At 34.4% G+C, this 18129-nt stretch overlaps 1 protein-coding gene across 2 annotated transcripts; it reads right to left on the bottom strand.

Moving 5' to 3' along the window:
* Positions 1 to 608: 608 nt before the first annotated feature.
* Positions 609 to 17576, bottom strand: LOC128233554 (kielin/chordin-like protein). Of its 2 annotated transcripts, none has more exons than XM_052947278.1 (6): positions 17473 to 17576; positions 17018 to 17210; positions 15024 to 15143; positions 4904 to 5041; positions 1232 to 1279; positions 609 to 907 (listed from the first exon to the last, which is right to left on the bottom strand). In XM_052947278.1, the coding sequence occupies exons 2-6, from the start codon at positions 17190 to 17192 to the stop codon at positions 741 to 743; spliced, it is 648 nt and encodes a 215-aa protein (XP_052803238.1). In that variant the 5' UTR covers positions 17193 to 17210; positions 17473 to 17576; the 3' UTR covers positions 609 to 740. The 2 variants fall into 2 exon arrangements, with proteins under 2 accessions (XP_052803238.1, XP_052803237.1); XM_052947277.1 differs by having other exon boundaries at positions 17386 to 17536.
* Positions 17577 to 18129: the final 553 nt, after the last annotated feature.

Genomic DNA, 18129 nt, shown 5'->3' with positions numbered 1-18129 from the left:
ACTGAAAAGCTACAATTGTATAATCATTTCATATAGTGTCCAACAGAAAATCCGTCGAAAGAAGAAGAAGAAGAACAAGAAGAACAAGAACAAGAAAAGACGAAGAATACGATGAAGACGATGAAGTAGAAGAAGAAAAAATTGGAGGACTATCTCCATGTATAAATACAAACGATCTGTTTTGTTTAACTTTACAACCCCATTTGCCATGTTTAATGGTAATAGTGAATAAACAGTGTTTGACTTTACTTTGGACTCAGTTGTTTACCATTTCCTCAGCTTGAAATAAGCTGGTGAATGTGCCGTGATACGTGTTTGTTTAACGTATTAACTTAAATAACTGAAGAAAGTAAATACATGTAAGCGTAAGATCAAAAACCCTTCTCTGTGTGGCTTTTAACCAAGATAACCAACCTCTCGAAAAGTGCCAGGTGTAGGCCTTGAATACTTATGTCAACCTTACCGCGACATTATTTACCACATATTTAACACACAACGTCAATCACAAACATGTATATCGTTATTTAGTGTATATTCCATATTTATATAAGCGGGAAAATACTGCCTCAATCAGATAATCTTTTTAAAGGGTAATAAATATCCAACACAACCATTCTTCATTTAATGTATGACAAATTCATTTCGATCACAAAAACACATTTCTTAAACAAACCAGTTCTATGACTTTCCACTTTCTGTTTACTTTATTTAGCTCTGCAAGTCTACTACAGCAGAGGGGCTTAAACGGTACCGGCTTTCCAGGGGACGATACCGCATTCAGGACAACACGTGCCTGGGCGCTTGATTCCTACACAGGCTAGACACATCACGGGCTCGCACGTTATGACTCCACGTTGACACCTACATTGCAGGCATGGGTCGGATGTTTTGGATGGTAAAGTTTCCCCTATAATATGATTTAAAACATATACCGTAAAGCTATATAGCAAATATATAAGCAACAATTTTAGAGGTTTTAAATTTTCTAGCTATTGGTTTATTTTATAATATACAATGCGAGTTTATCAGACTGTTTACAAAATGAGACTATAAATAAGCGTTCTAATATTGATTCTTACGTCGTTATACAATGCAGGAAACATTAAATAAAAACCGTACAAATGGCTGATTTTTCAGAGGTGTGGACTAAATAATAGAATTAAAACAATATCCAAAGATCAATTTAAAATTCTATTGATTCTATTGATACAGAAAAAAATGTGGTTCTTACCATCATTATACCAAACGCCTCTTCGGTAGCATCTGTGAGTCGTTGTGGCTAAAATGATAAAAAAAAAGATATTCCTTAACACAACAGGACCATGATTGCCCTAAATGGCTCATCTGAGTGAAACCGTTAAAACGTTGTTGTTGTTTTTAAAGAAAGAAGAGTTCATTGGTTTATGGCAATGCAACAAGGGATTCAATTATGATCGAGTATTGTCAAATGTTGAAGTAGTTAAGGTCATCCAAGCACAACATTTATATTCGCTTTCAAAACTGTTCACATGGTCTTAATTTCATTCTGTACTTTGAAAAATAAAAGTACAAAGTATGTGAAAAGGTATAGCTAATCCGAGGACATTATTGATATTTGTTTGCAAAACCTTTCCATTGTTGAAGTTTCAGAATTAAGCAAATAGGTCAAATAGGTCAAATAGTCAATGTCATAAAAGCATAACATTGGTATTTGTTTTCAAAAATGTTCGCATGCTCTAAATTGCATTGCAGTAGCTTCAATAATAAGAAAGATAGTCAACATGTCACAGTATGTCATCCGAGGCCAACTCTGATACTTGCTTTTAAACTATACCCACGGTCCACATGTCATTTCTGCTGCTTCGAAAATAAGAAAATAGATCAAAATGTCACAATCAAGGTCATACAAGCTGCCGCGAACTGACGCGATGATGACATTGACGATATGAATAATTGTTAAACTTGTTAAATCACATGTTTAAATAAAAATACCATATAAATTGTAATTTACTTAATGTTAATATTGCATATAACTAAATTTGTTAACGATAGTGTATGTAATTCTTATAAAGATGTACTCGCTCCGTAATCCTTGTTCTATATCAGTGTGTATGTATACCACGTGACAAATTGCGTCATAAATGCTACTTCGGAAGGCAATATTTTGCTTCGACTGAAGACTTTTAACAAAGATAAGTTCCCTTTTTCTTCACCATTTTAAATGAAACATAGCGCAGGCTACGCCGCTAACGGAGCCCCGTCTTCGGTCTTTTGCCAGAGTTTGAATGAAAGTTTAGTTTCTTTAAAAACTTCTACAAACAATTTCACAAAACGGCCGTCTGACGGAGCACTGTTAAAACATTATTTCGGAAACAGGTTTGTCGAAGTGAAACTAATCACCTTATCAAACTCTGGTAAAAACACGAATGCGGGGTTTTTAAGCTGCATAGACTGCCCTTTGTTTCATTTAAAATTGTGTAGTAAAATAAAAGTTGTCTTTGTTTTAAGTCTTTATTTTAAGCAAAATGTAGCCTTCCGAAGTAGCATATATGACATAATTCATTACGTGGTATACACACACTGTATATTATCACTTGTTAAACTTTTACTATACGTCATTGCACCGCTAAAGTTTACATTATTGAGTAGCACCGCTGGTGTGTTTTAACTGTGCCTTTGCACCGCCGATGTCTGCTCCTTTAAAACGGGATACCGTGTAACTCGGAATTCTCGTGTATTTCAAGCCCTAATACTTAGTATATAAAGCCGTGCGATTTTTATTCGATAGAGATAAATTAACATTGGATCTTTCCGGACTTACATTACAGCAGGTTATTTTGGAAATAACATGTGAACAATCCTTATTTAATATAAAAACAAAATCGGATTATTGCTAACTATCTCTATTTGTGAATAAATTTAAATCATAAATTTATAGTAACTTTGTGTTAATTAAAGAATTCATAAAAGCTTGGAAAAACTTTATGTCTTTGTATCTCTCAACTCCAGTGTGGCAAGTGTGGTGCCAAATGAATAAGGGAAAAATAAACTTCGCCACACAAGCACAACATTGATATTTGCTTTCAAAACTGTACACATGGTCCAAATTACATTGCTGAAATTTGAAAAATAAGAAAGACGGTCAAAAAGTCACAGTCAATGTCATCCAATGAAATTATTGATATTGTTTTCAAAACTGTACACATGGTCCAGATTCCAATGTTGTAGAGTCAAAAAATAAGAAGGTAGGTAAAATGGGTTTTGGCCAGCTTTGAACTCAGGAGCATGGATGCTACATAAAAAAATATAAATAGTCTGGGCCAAGACGTTCCAGACAAGAAAATTTTCATGGTTTATCTTATAGAAGTCTATAAGAAACTTATAACCCAAGGGGTACGATTTAAACAAACTAAATAGAGGATCACTATGTGATGATACATACACAATATCAAGGGTTTGGGCCTAGCCAATTCAGACAAAAAGATTTTCAAATATTTCCCTATAAGTCTAGATCTATAGTAACCTTGTCAACCCTGGGACGTGGCAGGTTATGTCCCCAGGGCACAAATTGAACAAACTTGGTAGAGGATGACTGTATGATGCTACATACAAACTATCAAGGGTCTGGGCCTCGCATTTCAAGACAAGTAGACTTTCAAAGTTGTTAGTATAAGTTTAAACTTATTCGTTTTAAATCGATAAGGAAACAAGTAAGTACAATATTATATCAATCACTCTTGTTGGCACGAGGTAACGCGAGAGTGTGGTATTGTGTTGTGAGGGAGGCCGGAGTACCCGGAGGAAAATCACTTGTCCGGCTAGGTGACCACAAACCCAACACGCCTTTGTGAAATTCGAGGGCGCTTACCATTGCGGTAGCCAGAAAACCAAGTTTGTTCTTATAACAGTCTATATGAGCCTTGTGATCCCTGCGGCGGGTCAAGTTTTGTTTTGAACAAACTTAATAAAGGACTTTTATATGATGTTTCATACAAAATATCAAAAGTCTGAGCCTAGCGGTTTCAAACAAGAATATTTTCAAAGATTTCCCTGTATGTCAGACCCTTGTGACCCCCGGGGCAGGGCCATGATTTGAACAAACTTGGTAAGGTACCTGTAAACCCTGTAACACACCAAATATCTAAGCTAAATATCTCATGTTTTTTTGTCAAAAATATTTTTTTTAAGTTTTTCCTTTCGGTTGCCAAAAGTTTTTCATGGAATTCTCTGTTTTGGATTTTTTTGAAAAAGCACAATTCAAGAAACATAAGAGTGAAGTTTTGTCGAAATTGGCAAGCGGTTTATATGGAAGCAAAATAGCATCTTCAGTTCCGACTAGTACATTTTGCTTTCTTGCATTTACATCTTATGCTCAGTTTAGTTAATATAATCTGTCACAAACCATTTAGAAACTGTCTCCTTGCGACCGAAAGGCACATGTAAAAAGGCACTTTGTAACATGCCACTGCCACGGAGCAGAATGTAAAACAGCACCGTTTTTGACAACAGAGGGCGCAAGTTCGTAAAGTTATACGGAAGAGGACGGCAAACTCCCAGAGGCAACTCGTCACCGTTTTGAGTTTTTAAAAACTTTTTTTAGAAAATTAAGGCCGTAATAGAGCGAAACGTACAAAGAGAAAGCAATATGTTTAGGCCGAATGCAAGTTGTACAAGTCATAAAGTAAGATGTATTTTTGTTTCAATACCTTTTTTTAGGAGATGTCGATTGGAGCAATCATTGACAGACAACAGACTGCAGACCGAAGGACGACGGACGGTGGGCGATAGGAAAAGCTTACCTTGAGCTCTATATGCTCAGGTGAACGAAAATCAAATCAGTGTCTACATAAACTGTATACTTATGATATTCATCATTTAAAGTTTAATAGCAAATAGTTGGATGATGATCAATGCACTAACTTACTTATAGGAATTCTGCACACCTTTCCACAGCCGTTTCTACAACATTTCTGTTCATTCGGACACTCCCAGTCGCCCGTGCACATGTGAATACTCGTACACTTTCCGAAAGGCCACGGAGTAGGGCACTCTCCTGCTTTTGCTGTAGTTTTGAAATAAATTGTACAATGATTACTACAAGCACAGTTGCCAAAACGTTTTACGAGAGCCCCTTTTTAACAGTCACAAGGGTAATCCCTAAAGGCTACTATTTACGAGAGACATAAGAGACGTAAAACCCATGTTTTATTCTTACTGAAATATTTAGTTTCACAATTCTTTTGGTCAACAACTTCAGAAGATACTACCATGTATTGCTAAATGGTACAAAAAAATCCAGGGCTTAGGGGACTCTCATGCTTTTGCTGTAATTTTAATATAAGTTGTACAAATAAAGCAAAGTTAAACGAGAGTCCCATTTTAAGGAGCACACGCTAAAGACTAACATAGACTATTTATAAGAGTCACAAGGACACAAGACTAAGAACTAACATTAACCTTTTACATAGAGCTACAAGGACACAAAGCTAAGGACTAACATTAAATATTCATTAGAGTCACAATGACATAAGACTTAGGACTAACATTAACTATTTACTAGAGTCACAAGGCCACAAGGCTAAAGATTAGCATTAACGTTTACTAGAGTCACAAGGCCACAAGACTAAAGACTAGCATTAACGTTTACTAGAGTCACAAGGACACGAGGCTAAGAACTTACATTATCTATTTACTATAGACAAAAGGACACAAGGCTAAGGACCGACATTAGGTTTTTACAAGAGTGAAAAGGATATAAGACTAAGGACTAACACTAACTATTTAGTAGAGTCACAAGGACACAAGGCTAAGGACTAACATTAACTTTTACAAGAGTCACAAGGACATAAGGCTAAGGACTAACATTAGCTATTTAGTAGAGTCACAAGGACATAAGACTAAGGACTAATATTAGCTATTTACTAGAGTCGCAAGGACATAAGACTAAGGACTAACATTAACTATTTACTAAAGTCACAAGGACATAAGGCTAAGGACTAACACTAACTATACACTAGAGTCACAAGGACACAAGACTAAGGACTAACATTAACTATTTACTAGAGTCACAATGAAATAAGACTAAGGACTAACATTAGCTTTTACAAGAGTCACAAGGACATAAGACTAAGGACTAACATTAACTATTTACTAGAGTCACAAGGCAATAGGACTAAGGACTAACATTAACTATTTACTAGAGTCAAAAGGAAATAAGACTAAGGACTAACATTAACCATTTACTAGAGTCACAAGGCCATAAGACTAAGGACTAACATTAGCTTTTACTAGAGTCACAAGGCCACAAGGCTAAGGACTAACATTAGCTTTTACAAGAGTCACAAGGACACGAGGCTAAGAACTTACATTATCTATTTACTATAGACAAAAGGACACAAGGCTAAGGACCGACATTAAGTTTTTACAAGAGTGAAAAGGATATAAGACTAAGGACTAACACTAACTATTTACTAGAGTCACAAGGAAATAAGACTAAGGACTAACATTAACCATTTACTAGAGTCACAAGGACATAAGACTAAGGACTAACATTAGCTTTTACAAGAGTCACAAGGACACAAGGCTAAGGACTAACATTAGCTTTTACAAGAGTCACAAGGATATAAGGCTAAGGACTAACACTAACTATTAACTAGAATCACAAGGACATAAGAATAAGGACTAATATTAGCTATTTACTAGAGTCGCAAGGACATAAGACTAAGGTCTAACATTAACTATTTACTAAAGTCACACGGACATAAGACTAAGGACTAACATTAACTATTTACTAGAGACACAAGGACATAAGACTAAGGTCTAACACTAACTATTTACTAGAATCACAAGGACATAAGACTAAGGTCTAACATTAACTATTTACTAAAGTCACAAGGACATAAGACTAAGGACTAACATTAACTATTTACTAGAATCACAAGGACATAAGACTAAGGTCTAACATTAACTATTTACTAGAATCACAAGGACATAAGACTAAGGACTAACATAAACTATTTACTAGAATCACAAGGACATAAGGCTAAGGACTAACACTAACTATTTACTAGAATCACAAGGACATAAGACTAAGGTCTAACATTAACTATTTACTAAAGTCACAAGGACATAAGACTAAGGACTAACATTAACTATTTACTAGAGACACAAGGACATAAGACTAAGGTCTAACATTAACCATTTACTAGAGTCACAAGGACATAAGACTAAGGACTAACACTAACTATTTACTAACGTCACAAGGACATAAGACTAAGGACTAACATTAACTATTTACTAAAGTCACAAGGACATAAAGCTAAGGACTAACATTATCTATTTACTAGAGTCACAAGGACATTAGACTAAGGACTAACATTAACTATTTACTAGAGTCACAAGAACACAAGACTTAGGACTAACATTAACTATTTACAAGAGTCACAAGGACATAAGGCTAAGGACTAACATTAGCTATTTACTAGAGTCACAAGGACATAAGATTAAGGACTAACACTAACTATTAACTAGAGTCACAAGGACACAAGACTAAGGACTAACATTAACCATTTACTAGAGTCACAAGGACATAAGACTAAGGACTAACACTAACTATTTACTAGAGTCACAAGGACACAAGACTAAGGACTAACACTAACTATTTACTAGAGTCACAAGGACACAAGACTAAGGACTAACATTAACTATTTACTAGAGTCACAAGGACATAAGGCTAAGGACTAACATTAGCTATTTACTAGAGTCACAAGGACATAAGACTAAGGACTAACACTAACTATTTACTAGAGTCACAAGGACACAAGACTAAGGACTAACACTAACTATTTACTAGAGTCACAAGGACACAAGACCAAGGACTAACATTAACTATTTACAAGAGTCACAAGGACATAAGGCTAAGGACTAACATTAACTATTTACTAGAGTCACAAGGCAATAGGACTAAGGACTAACACTAACTATTTACTAGAGTCACAAGGACACAAGACTAAGGACTAACACTAACTATTTACTAGAGTCACAAGGACACAAGACCAAGGACTAACATTAACTATTTACAAGAGTCACAAGGACATAAGGCTAAGGACTAACATTAACTATTTACTAGAGTCACAAGGAAATAAGACTAATGACTAACATTAACCATTTACTAGAGTCACAAGGACACAAGACTAAGGACTAACATTAACTATTTACTATAGAGTCACAAGGACATAAGGCTAAGGACTAACACTAACTATTTACTAGAGTCAAAAGGACACAAGACTAAGGACTAACATTAACTATTTACTAGAGTCAAAAGGACATAAGGCTAAGGACTAACATTAGCTATTTACTAGAGTCAAAAGGACATAATACTAAGGACTAACACTAACTATTTACTAGAGTCACAAGAACACAAGACTTAGGACTAACATTTACTATTTACTAGAGTCACAAGGACATAAGGCTACGGACTTACATTAGCAATTTACTAGAGTCACAAGGACATAAGACTAAGGACTAACACTAACTATTTACTAGAGTCACAAGGACATAAGACTAAGGACTAACACTAATTATTTACTAACGTCACAAGGACATAAGACTAATGACTAACATTAACTATTTACTAAAGTCACAAGGACATAAAGCTAAGGACTAACACTAACTATACACTAGAGTCACAAGGAAACAAGACTGAGGACTAACGTTTACTATTTACTAGAGTCACAAGGACACAAGGCTAAGGACTAACATTAGCTATTTAGTAGAGTCACAAGGACATAAGACTAAGGACTAATATTAGCTATTTACTAGAGTCGCAAGGACATAAGACTAAGGACTAACATTAACTATTTACTAAAGTCACAAGGACATAAGGCTAAGGACTAACACTAACTATACACTAGAGTCACAAGGACACAAGACTAAGGACTAACATTAACTATTTACTAGAGTCACAAGGACACAAGGCTAAGGACTAACATTAGCTATTTAGTAGAGTCACAGGACATAAGACTAAGGACTGACATTAGCTTTTACAAGAGTCACAAGGACATAAGACTAAGGACTAACATTAACTATTTACTAGAGTCACAAGGCAATAGGACTAAGGACTAACATTAACTATTTACTAGAGTCACAAGGAAATAAGACTAAGGACTAACATTAACCATTTACTAGAGTCGCAAGGACATAAGACTAAGGACTAACACTAATTATTTACTAGAGTCACAAGGACATAAGACTAAGGACTAACATTAATTATTTACTAAAGTCACAAGGACATCAAGCTAAGGACTAACATTAGCTTTTACAAGAGTCACAAGGACACAAGGCTAAGGACTAACATTAGCTTTTACAAGAGTCACAAGGACATAAGGCTAAGGACTAACACTAACTATTTACTAGAATCACAAGGACATAAGACTAAGGACTAATATTAGCTATTTACTAGAGTCGCAAGGACATAAGACTAAGGTCTAACATTAACTATTTACTAAAGTCACAAGGACATAAGACTCAGGACTAACATTAACTATTTACTAGAGACACAAGGACATAAGTCTAAGGTCTAACACTAACTATTTACTAGAATCACAAGGACATAAGACTAAGGTCTAACATTAACTATTTACTAAAGTCACAAGGACATAAGGCTAAGGACTAACATTAACTATTTACTAGAGTCACAAGGAAATAAGACTAATGACTAACATTAACCATTTACTAGAGTCACAAGGACACAAGACTAAGGACTAACATTAACTATTTACTATAGAGTCACAAGGACATAAGGCTAAGGACTAACACTAACTATTTACTAGAGTCAAAAGGACACAAGACTAAGGACTAACATTAACTATTTACTAGAGTCAAAAGGACATAAGGCTAAGGACTAACATTAGCTATTTACTAGAGTCAAAAGGACATAATACTAAGGACTAACACTAACTATTTACTAGAGTCACAAGAACACAAGACTTAGGACTAACATTTACTATTTACTAGAGTCACAAGGACATAAGGCTACGGACTTACATTAGCAATTTACTAGAGTCACAAGGACATAAGACTAAGGACTAACACTAACTATTTACTAGAGTCACAAGGACATAAGACTAAGGACTAACACTAATTATTTACTAACGTCACAAGGACATAAGACTAAGGACTAACACTAACTATTTAATAGAGTCACAAGGACATAAGACTAAGGACTAACACTAACTATACACTAGAGTCACAAGGAAACAAGACTGAGGACTAACGTTTACTATTTACTAGAGTCACAAGGACACAAGGCTAAGGACTAACATTAGCTATTTAGTAGAGTCACAAGGACATAAGACTAAGGACTAATATTAGCTATTTACTAGAGTCGCAAGGACATAAGACTAAGGACTAACATTAACTATTTACTAAAGTCACAAGGACATAAGGCTAAGGACTAACACTAACTATACACTAGAGTCACAAGGACACAAGACTAAGGACTAACATTAACTATTTACTAGAGTCACAAGGACACAAGGCTAAGGACTAACATTAGCTATTTAGTAGAGTCACAGGACATAAGACTAAGGACTGACATTAGCTTTTACAAGAGTCACAAGGACATAAGACTAAGAACTAACATTAACTATTTACTAGAGTCACAAGGCAATAGGACTAAGGACTAACATTAACTATTTACTAGAGTCACAAGGAAATAAGACTAAGGACTAACATTAACCATTTACTAGAGTCGCAAGGACATAAGACTAAGGACTAACACTAACTATTTACTAGAGTCACAAGGACATAAGACTAAGGACTAACATTAATTATTTACTAAAGTCACAAGGACATCAAGCTAAGGACTAACATTAGCTTTTACAAGAGTCACAAGGACACAAGACCAAGGACTAACATTAACTATTTACAAGAGTCACAAGGACATAAGGCTAAGGACTAACATTAACTATTTACTAGAGTCACAAGGACATAAGACTAAGGACTAATATTAGCTATTTACTAGAGTCGCAAGGACATAAGACTAAGGTCTAACATTAACTATTTACTAAAGTCACAAGGACATAAGACTAAGGACTAACATTAACTATTTACTAGAGACACAAGGACATAAGACTAAGGTCTAACACTAACTATTTACTAGAATCACAAGGACATAAGACTAAGGTCTAACATTAACTATTTACTAAAGTCACAAGGACATAAGACTAAGGACTAACATTAACTATTTACTAGAATCACAAGGACATAAGACTAAGGTCTAACATTAACTATTTATAAGAATCACAAGGACATAAGACTAAGGACTAACAATCACTATTTACTAGAATCACAAGGACATAAGCCTAAGGACTAACACTAAATATTTACTAGAATCACAAGGACATAAGACTAAGGTCTAACATTAACTATTTACTAAAGTCACAAGGACATAAGACTAAGGTCTAACATTAACCATTTACTAGAGTCACAAGGACATAAGACTAAGGACTAACACTAACTATTTACTAACGTCACAAGGACATAAGACTAAGGACTAACATTAACTATTTACTAAAGTCACAAGGACATAAAGCTAAGGACTAACATTATCTATTTACTAGAGTCACAAGGACATTAGACTAAGGACTAACATTAACTATTTACTAGAGTCACAAGAACACAAGACTTAGGACTAACATTAACTATTTACAAGAGTCACAAGGACATAAGGCTAAGGACTAACATTAGCTATTTACTAGAGTCACAAGGACATAAGATTAAGGACTAACATTAACCATTTACTAGAGTAACAAGGACATAAGACTAAGGACTAACACTAACTATTTACTAGAGTCACAAGGACACAAGACTAAGGACTAACACTAACTATTTACTAGAGTCACAAGGACACAAGACCAAGGACTAACATTAACTATTTACAAGAGTCACAAGGACATAAGGCTAAGGACTAACATTAACTATTTACTAGAGTCACAAGGCAATAGGACTAAGGACTAACACTAACTATTTACTAGAGTCACAAGGACACAAGACTAAGGACTAACACTAACTATTTACTAGAGTCACAAGGACACAAGACCAAGGACTAACATTAACTATTTACAAGAGTCACAAGGACATAAGGCTAAGGACTAACATTAACTATTTACTAGAGTCACAAGGAAATAAGACTAATGACTAACATTAACCATTTACTAGAGTCACAAGGACACAAGACTAAGGACTAACATTAACTATGTACTATAGAGTCACAAGGACATAAGGCTAAGGACTAACACTAACTATTTACTAGAGTCAAAAGGACATAAGACTAAGGACTAACATTAACTATTTACTAGAGTCACAAGGACACAAGACTAAGGACTAACATTAACTATTTACTAGAGTCACAAGGACATAAGGCTAAGGACTAACATTAGCTATTTACTAGAGTCAAAAGGACATAAGACTAAGGACTAACGCTAACTATTTACTAGAGTCACAAGAACACAAGACTTAGGACTAACATTAACTATTTACTAGAGTCACAAGGACATAAGACTAAGGACTAACACTAACTATATACTAGAGTCACAAGAACACAAGACTTAGGACTAACATTAACTATTTACTAGAGTCACAAGGACACAAGACTAAGGACTAACATTAACTATATACTAGAGTCACAAGAACACAAGACTTAGGACTAACATTAACTATTTACTAAAGTCACAAGGACATAAAGCTAAGGACTAACATTATCTATTTACTAGAGTCACAAGGACACAAGACCAAGGACTAACATTAACTATTTACAAGAGTCACAAGGACATAAGGCTAAGGACTAACATTAACTATTTACTAGAGTCACAAGGCAATAGGACTAAGGACTAACACTAACTATTTACTAGAGTCACAAGGACACAAGACTAAGGACTAACACTAACTATTTACTAGAGTCACAAGGACACAAGACCAAGGACTAACATTAACTATTTACAAGAGTCACAAGGACATAAGGCTAAGGACTAACATTAACTATTTACTAGAGTCACAAGGAAATAAGACTAATGACTAACATTAACCATTTACTAGAGTCACAAGGACACAAGACTAAGGACTAACATTAACTATTTACTATAGAGTCACAAGGACATAAGGCTAAGGACTAACACTAACTATTTACTAGAGTCAAAAGGACATAAGACTAAGGACTAACATTAACTATTTACTAGAGTCACAAGGACACAAGACTAAGGACTAACATTAACTATTTACTAGAGTCACAAGGACATAAGGCTAAGGACTAACATTAGCTATTTACTAGAGTCAAAAGGACATAAGACTAAGGACTAACGCTAACTATTTACTAGAGTCACAAGAACACAAGACTTAGGACTAACATTAACTATTTACTAGAGTCACAAGGACATAAGACTAAGGACTAACACTAACTATTTACTAGAGTCACAAGAACACAAGACTTAGGACTAACATTAACTATTTACTAGAGTCACAAGGACACAAGACTAAGGACTAACATTAACTATATACTAGAGTCACAAGAACACAAGACTTAGGACTAACATTAACTATTTACTAAAGTCACAAGGACATAAAGCTAAGGACTAACATTATCTATTTACTAGAGTCACAAGGACATAAGGCTAAGGACTAACACTAACTATATACTAGAGTCACAAGGACACAAGACTAAGGACTAACATTAACTATTTACTGGAGTCAAAAGGACATAAGGCTAAGGACTAACATTAGCTATTTACTAGCGTCAAAAGGACATAAGACTAAGGACTAACACTAACTATTTACTAGAGTCACAAGGACATAAGACTAAGGACTAACACTAATTATTTACTAACGTCACAAGGACATAAGACTAATGACTAACATTAACTATTTACTAAAGTCACAAGGACATAAAGCTAAGGACTAACACTAACTATACACTAGAGTCACAAGGAAACAAGACTGAGGACTAACGTTTACTATTTACTAGAGTCACAAGGACACAAGGCTAAGGACTAACATTAGCTATTTAGTAGAGTCACAAGGACATAAGACTAAGGACTAATATTAGCTATTTACTAGAGTCGCAAGGACATAAGACTAAGGACTAACATTAACTATTTACTAAAGTCACAAGGACATAAGGCTAAGGACTAACACTAACTATACACTAGAGTCACAAGGACACAAGACTAAGGACTAACATTAACTATTTACTAGAGTCACAAGGACACAAGGCTAAGGACTAACATTAGCTATTTAGTAGAGTCACAAGGACATAAGACTAAGGACTAACATTAGCTTTTACAAGAGTCACAAGGACATAAGACTAAGGACTAACATTAACTATTTACTAGAGTCACAAGGCAAAAGGACTAAGGACTAACATTAACTATTTTCTAGAGTCACAAGGAAATAAGACTAAGGACTAACATTAACCATTTACTAGAGTCGCAAGGACATAAGACTAAGGACTAACACTAACTATTTACTAGAGTCACAAGGACATAAGACTAAGGACTAACATTAATTATTTACTAAAGTCACAAGGACATCAAGCTAAGGACTAACATTATCTATTTACTAGAGTCACAAGGACATAAGGCTAAGGACTAACACTAACTATATACTAGAGTCACAAGGACACAAGACTAAGGACTAACATTAACTATTTACAAGAGTCACTAGGACATAAGGCTAAGGACTAACATTAGCTTTTACTAGAGTCACAATGACATACGACCATGGACTAACATTAACTATTTACTAGAGTCACAAGGACACAAGGCCAAGGACTAACATTAACTATTTACTAGAGTCACAAGGACACAAGTCTAAGGACTAACATTAACTATTTTCGAAAGACATAGAACGTTTAGCACATGTTTTATTTCAACATAAGCATTTATTTGCATGTTGTTTGGTCTCACAATATTAGAAGATACAACATCGTATTGTTTCATAGTGCAAATTAACAAAATGCTTTCAAACTATGAATGTGAAGTCTGGATACATACCGATACAGCCGATCTTTGTGCAGGCTACACTGCCGTCTCTACAAACGCAACTGTTACATTTATCCTTAAAAGTTTCGCCGTGTGCGTAGGTCTTTCCGTCGGTGTGGAAGCACTTCTTGTCTACAATACATTGGTGTGTTGAGGACACAACGTTTTGACTATTATCAAAAATTATTTTGCATTATCAATAATACAATGTAAACTAAAGGGACAAGCCATGCATCCAAAAACATACATTATATCTTTCAAGTTCACTACCTATCTGAATTATTCAAATCAAGAGTATTGACAAATATTCTATTTCTAACGTCAATTAATTTTAAACTTAAGTGACAAACTTTGATAGGATACTGCAACACATACAAACATTTATTATTTAAGCTAAGAACGATAAATTTGGAGGGTATCCATTATAACTACAAACTACATCCAAGGTAAGAAAACAACTGTCGGTGCCATAGCTTGGTTCATTACTGCTCTTGGCTATTGTACCAAACAGTTTAACATCAGATTACATTCCATCTTTCAGTATGTTTTAATTTAAACATACTTATAATTAATATATTACATAAAAGTTTCCTTTATTAATCATTTCCATATTTTGTCTCAATATTATGATAAGAATATTAAAAAGGTTTCCTCATGAAAAAATATTTCTTTCATGCTTTACGATGAAATATGGGGTTTTAACAGTGAAATAACAACAGTGAAAATATCAATTTGATATTTTCACTGCAAAATAAGGAGTGAAAATATCAATTTTCAGAACTACTTTTAAATTCCTTTGTTGTAACATGTACTTGTCTTGGTCAAAACAAAACACTGGACTTCAGTAAATTATGTCAAAAAAGGTTAAAAAAAATAAAGAAATATTTTATAAATTTAAATAAATATATAATTGGAAATTAACAACTTACCGTTTATTACCGGTTATCCCGTTTATCAAACATTTTACTGATCTTTGAAGCTGAATGTTCGAACATTTGCTTTCATTCCAAACAAATTACAGACAAAAACAACTGTTCGAACATAAATAAATTTTTATAGCATCGATCAAATGTATTTTGAACTGTTAACCGTTGTAGTACGTAAAATGAGCTTCCTGGAGAATTCACACAACAATTTACAGATAGATCCGATATTTTTTACCCCACCCACATCTCAAAATGTGTCAACAAACTAGCGTGGCATTTACTCTTCTGGAAAACAAACATTTTAAAGCGAAACAGACTGGTCTCTGACAGTAAGATGACTATATTAACTTACTAAAAAACACGCGTATATGCAGTCTTAAACTAAGAAGAATGGTTAAAATCCAATGAGTATCCTCATTTGTTTTGCTAACACATTTGACCTTCCAAATTTTCATTCTATAAATAGCGGCGTAGTAATTTGGTTAAAATAAAAAGTGTTTTCATTATTTTTTGGAACATTTGTTCCCTATTAATACCTCATTTTTACTGTTCATAAAGCTTTGCAATACAAAACGAGCGAATATTAAGCTATAAGAATGAATAGCAGAGAACTATTTCTCAGCAAACCGAAAGTAAAATAGTTGACAGCTATAATTATGCATGAGGGGCGCCCCACGGGTAGCGGCGTAAAGCCCACCCTTTTCAAAAAAGAGGGTAATTCAGAAATAAATAAAAAAAACAAATAAAACTCCGAAAATAAGCATAAAAGAAACAGAAAATTTGTTTATTTCAGTGTAAGATCGTATTTAATTTCACTCGTGATCATAAAAAAACTACATTTTCACTCGTGGCTTCGCCACTCGTGAAAATATGTTTTTTCCATGACACTCGTGAAATAAAATACGATCTTACACTGAAATAAACAAATATCCTCTATATCTATTTGTCAGTTTGTTAACAATATTAAATAGTTTTAGGTACAGTTTTAATCGACAAAAACTTACACGTAAGTTTGATAAAAAAGAAAGAAAAGATAAATGTAAAATCACTGTACTAGTGTTAACAGTGTAAACAACTTACAGAAAGGTCTGCATATCGGGCAGCAGGAGTCGGTATTTGTTATAACCTCCCCTTCAGGACAATCTGGAATCAAGCAGGCTGCTGCCGCACAGTCGAGAGGCGGACTTGGAGCGGCATAAACGCTTGTTAGCACCAACGCTAGAACCGCACTTATTAACACAGTCGGTAGAGACATTGTTTAGCAACGTTTTAACTAAACAAAAAGAAAAATTAACTGTTTAAGAATATATCTGTTTTGTTTCAGCTAAACACAGCGTGTTATAAAATAAACAATGACTAGCATCCATATAAAATATATGCTTTTGAAATGAATGGACTAAATAATAAAGCAATGATATACCGAAAACAACAAACATAAATTGACTTACATTCTAAATCCAGCATATGACATAAACATCATCTTTCATTCTATTTTGCTTTATATATCATTTATTTGTACAAAAACAAACACCCACCTGATCCGTTTGTAATCATTGGTCAACTAATGCGGATATGCGGATATGCATTTTGTCATTTGCACGTTTACCGTAACGGAACGTGCCAGCCCGATGCAGACACGGATGTCGTTTAAACTTTCCTTGACATTTACCTTTTTTTGTGTTTGTTGAGCGGTAAGTCGTATGCAATTGAGATGTATAGAGTGCTAATGTTTAATCAACTTAATTTACTGCCGTTTTTATTTATATGATAACATTCAGTCCTTTGGAAAGCCCTATAGAATAGTAAGCATGTTTTTGCTTCCAGGATTAAACATACCTTAATGAAAAATCAATTCAATGTCCTTCGCCTTTTTATTCAATTTTCGCAATCTTTATAATGCACACAGAATAAAGGTATGAGCATGTTACGAATGCATATAAGAAAATAAAAAGAAGTCGCCGGCGGCCTGGCAAACCGCCTGGCGAAACCGTATCTAATATATCAAAGTGGCAGATGATTGCATAAGGTTTAAGAACAAATATAAACGCAATTTGTCATTTTGCAAGAATTTGTAAACGTAAAAAGTTGTTTACATTCAAATATTTATGTGTTTGTTTGTGTAGGCTGCTGTTGAACAGAGCTGTTTCGTATAAAGGTTGATATGAAGTGTTCAAGGGGTCTAATTTGCAAGC

The sequence above is a fragment of the Mya arenaria genome, chromosome 5 (assembly GCF_026914265.1).
Source record: "Mya arenaria isolate MELC-2E11 chromosome 5, ASM2691426v1".
Lineage (NCBI taxonomy): Eukaryota > Metazoa > Mollusca > Bivalvia > Myida > Myidae > Mya > Mya arenaria.
This window is presented reverse-complemented; position numbering and strand designations above follow the sequence as displayed.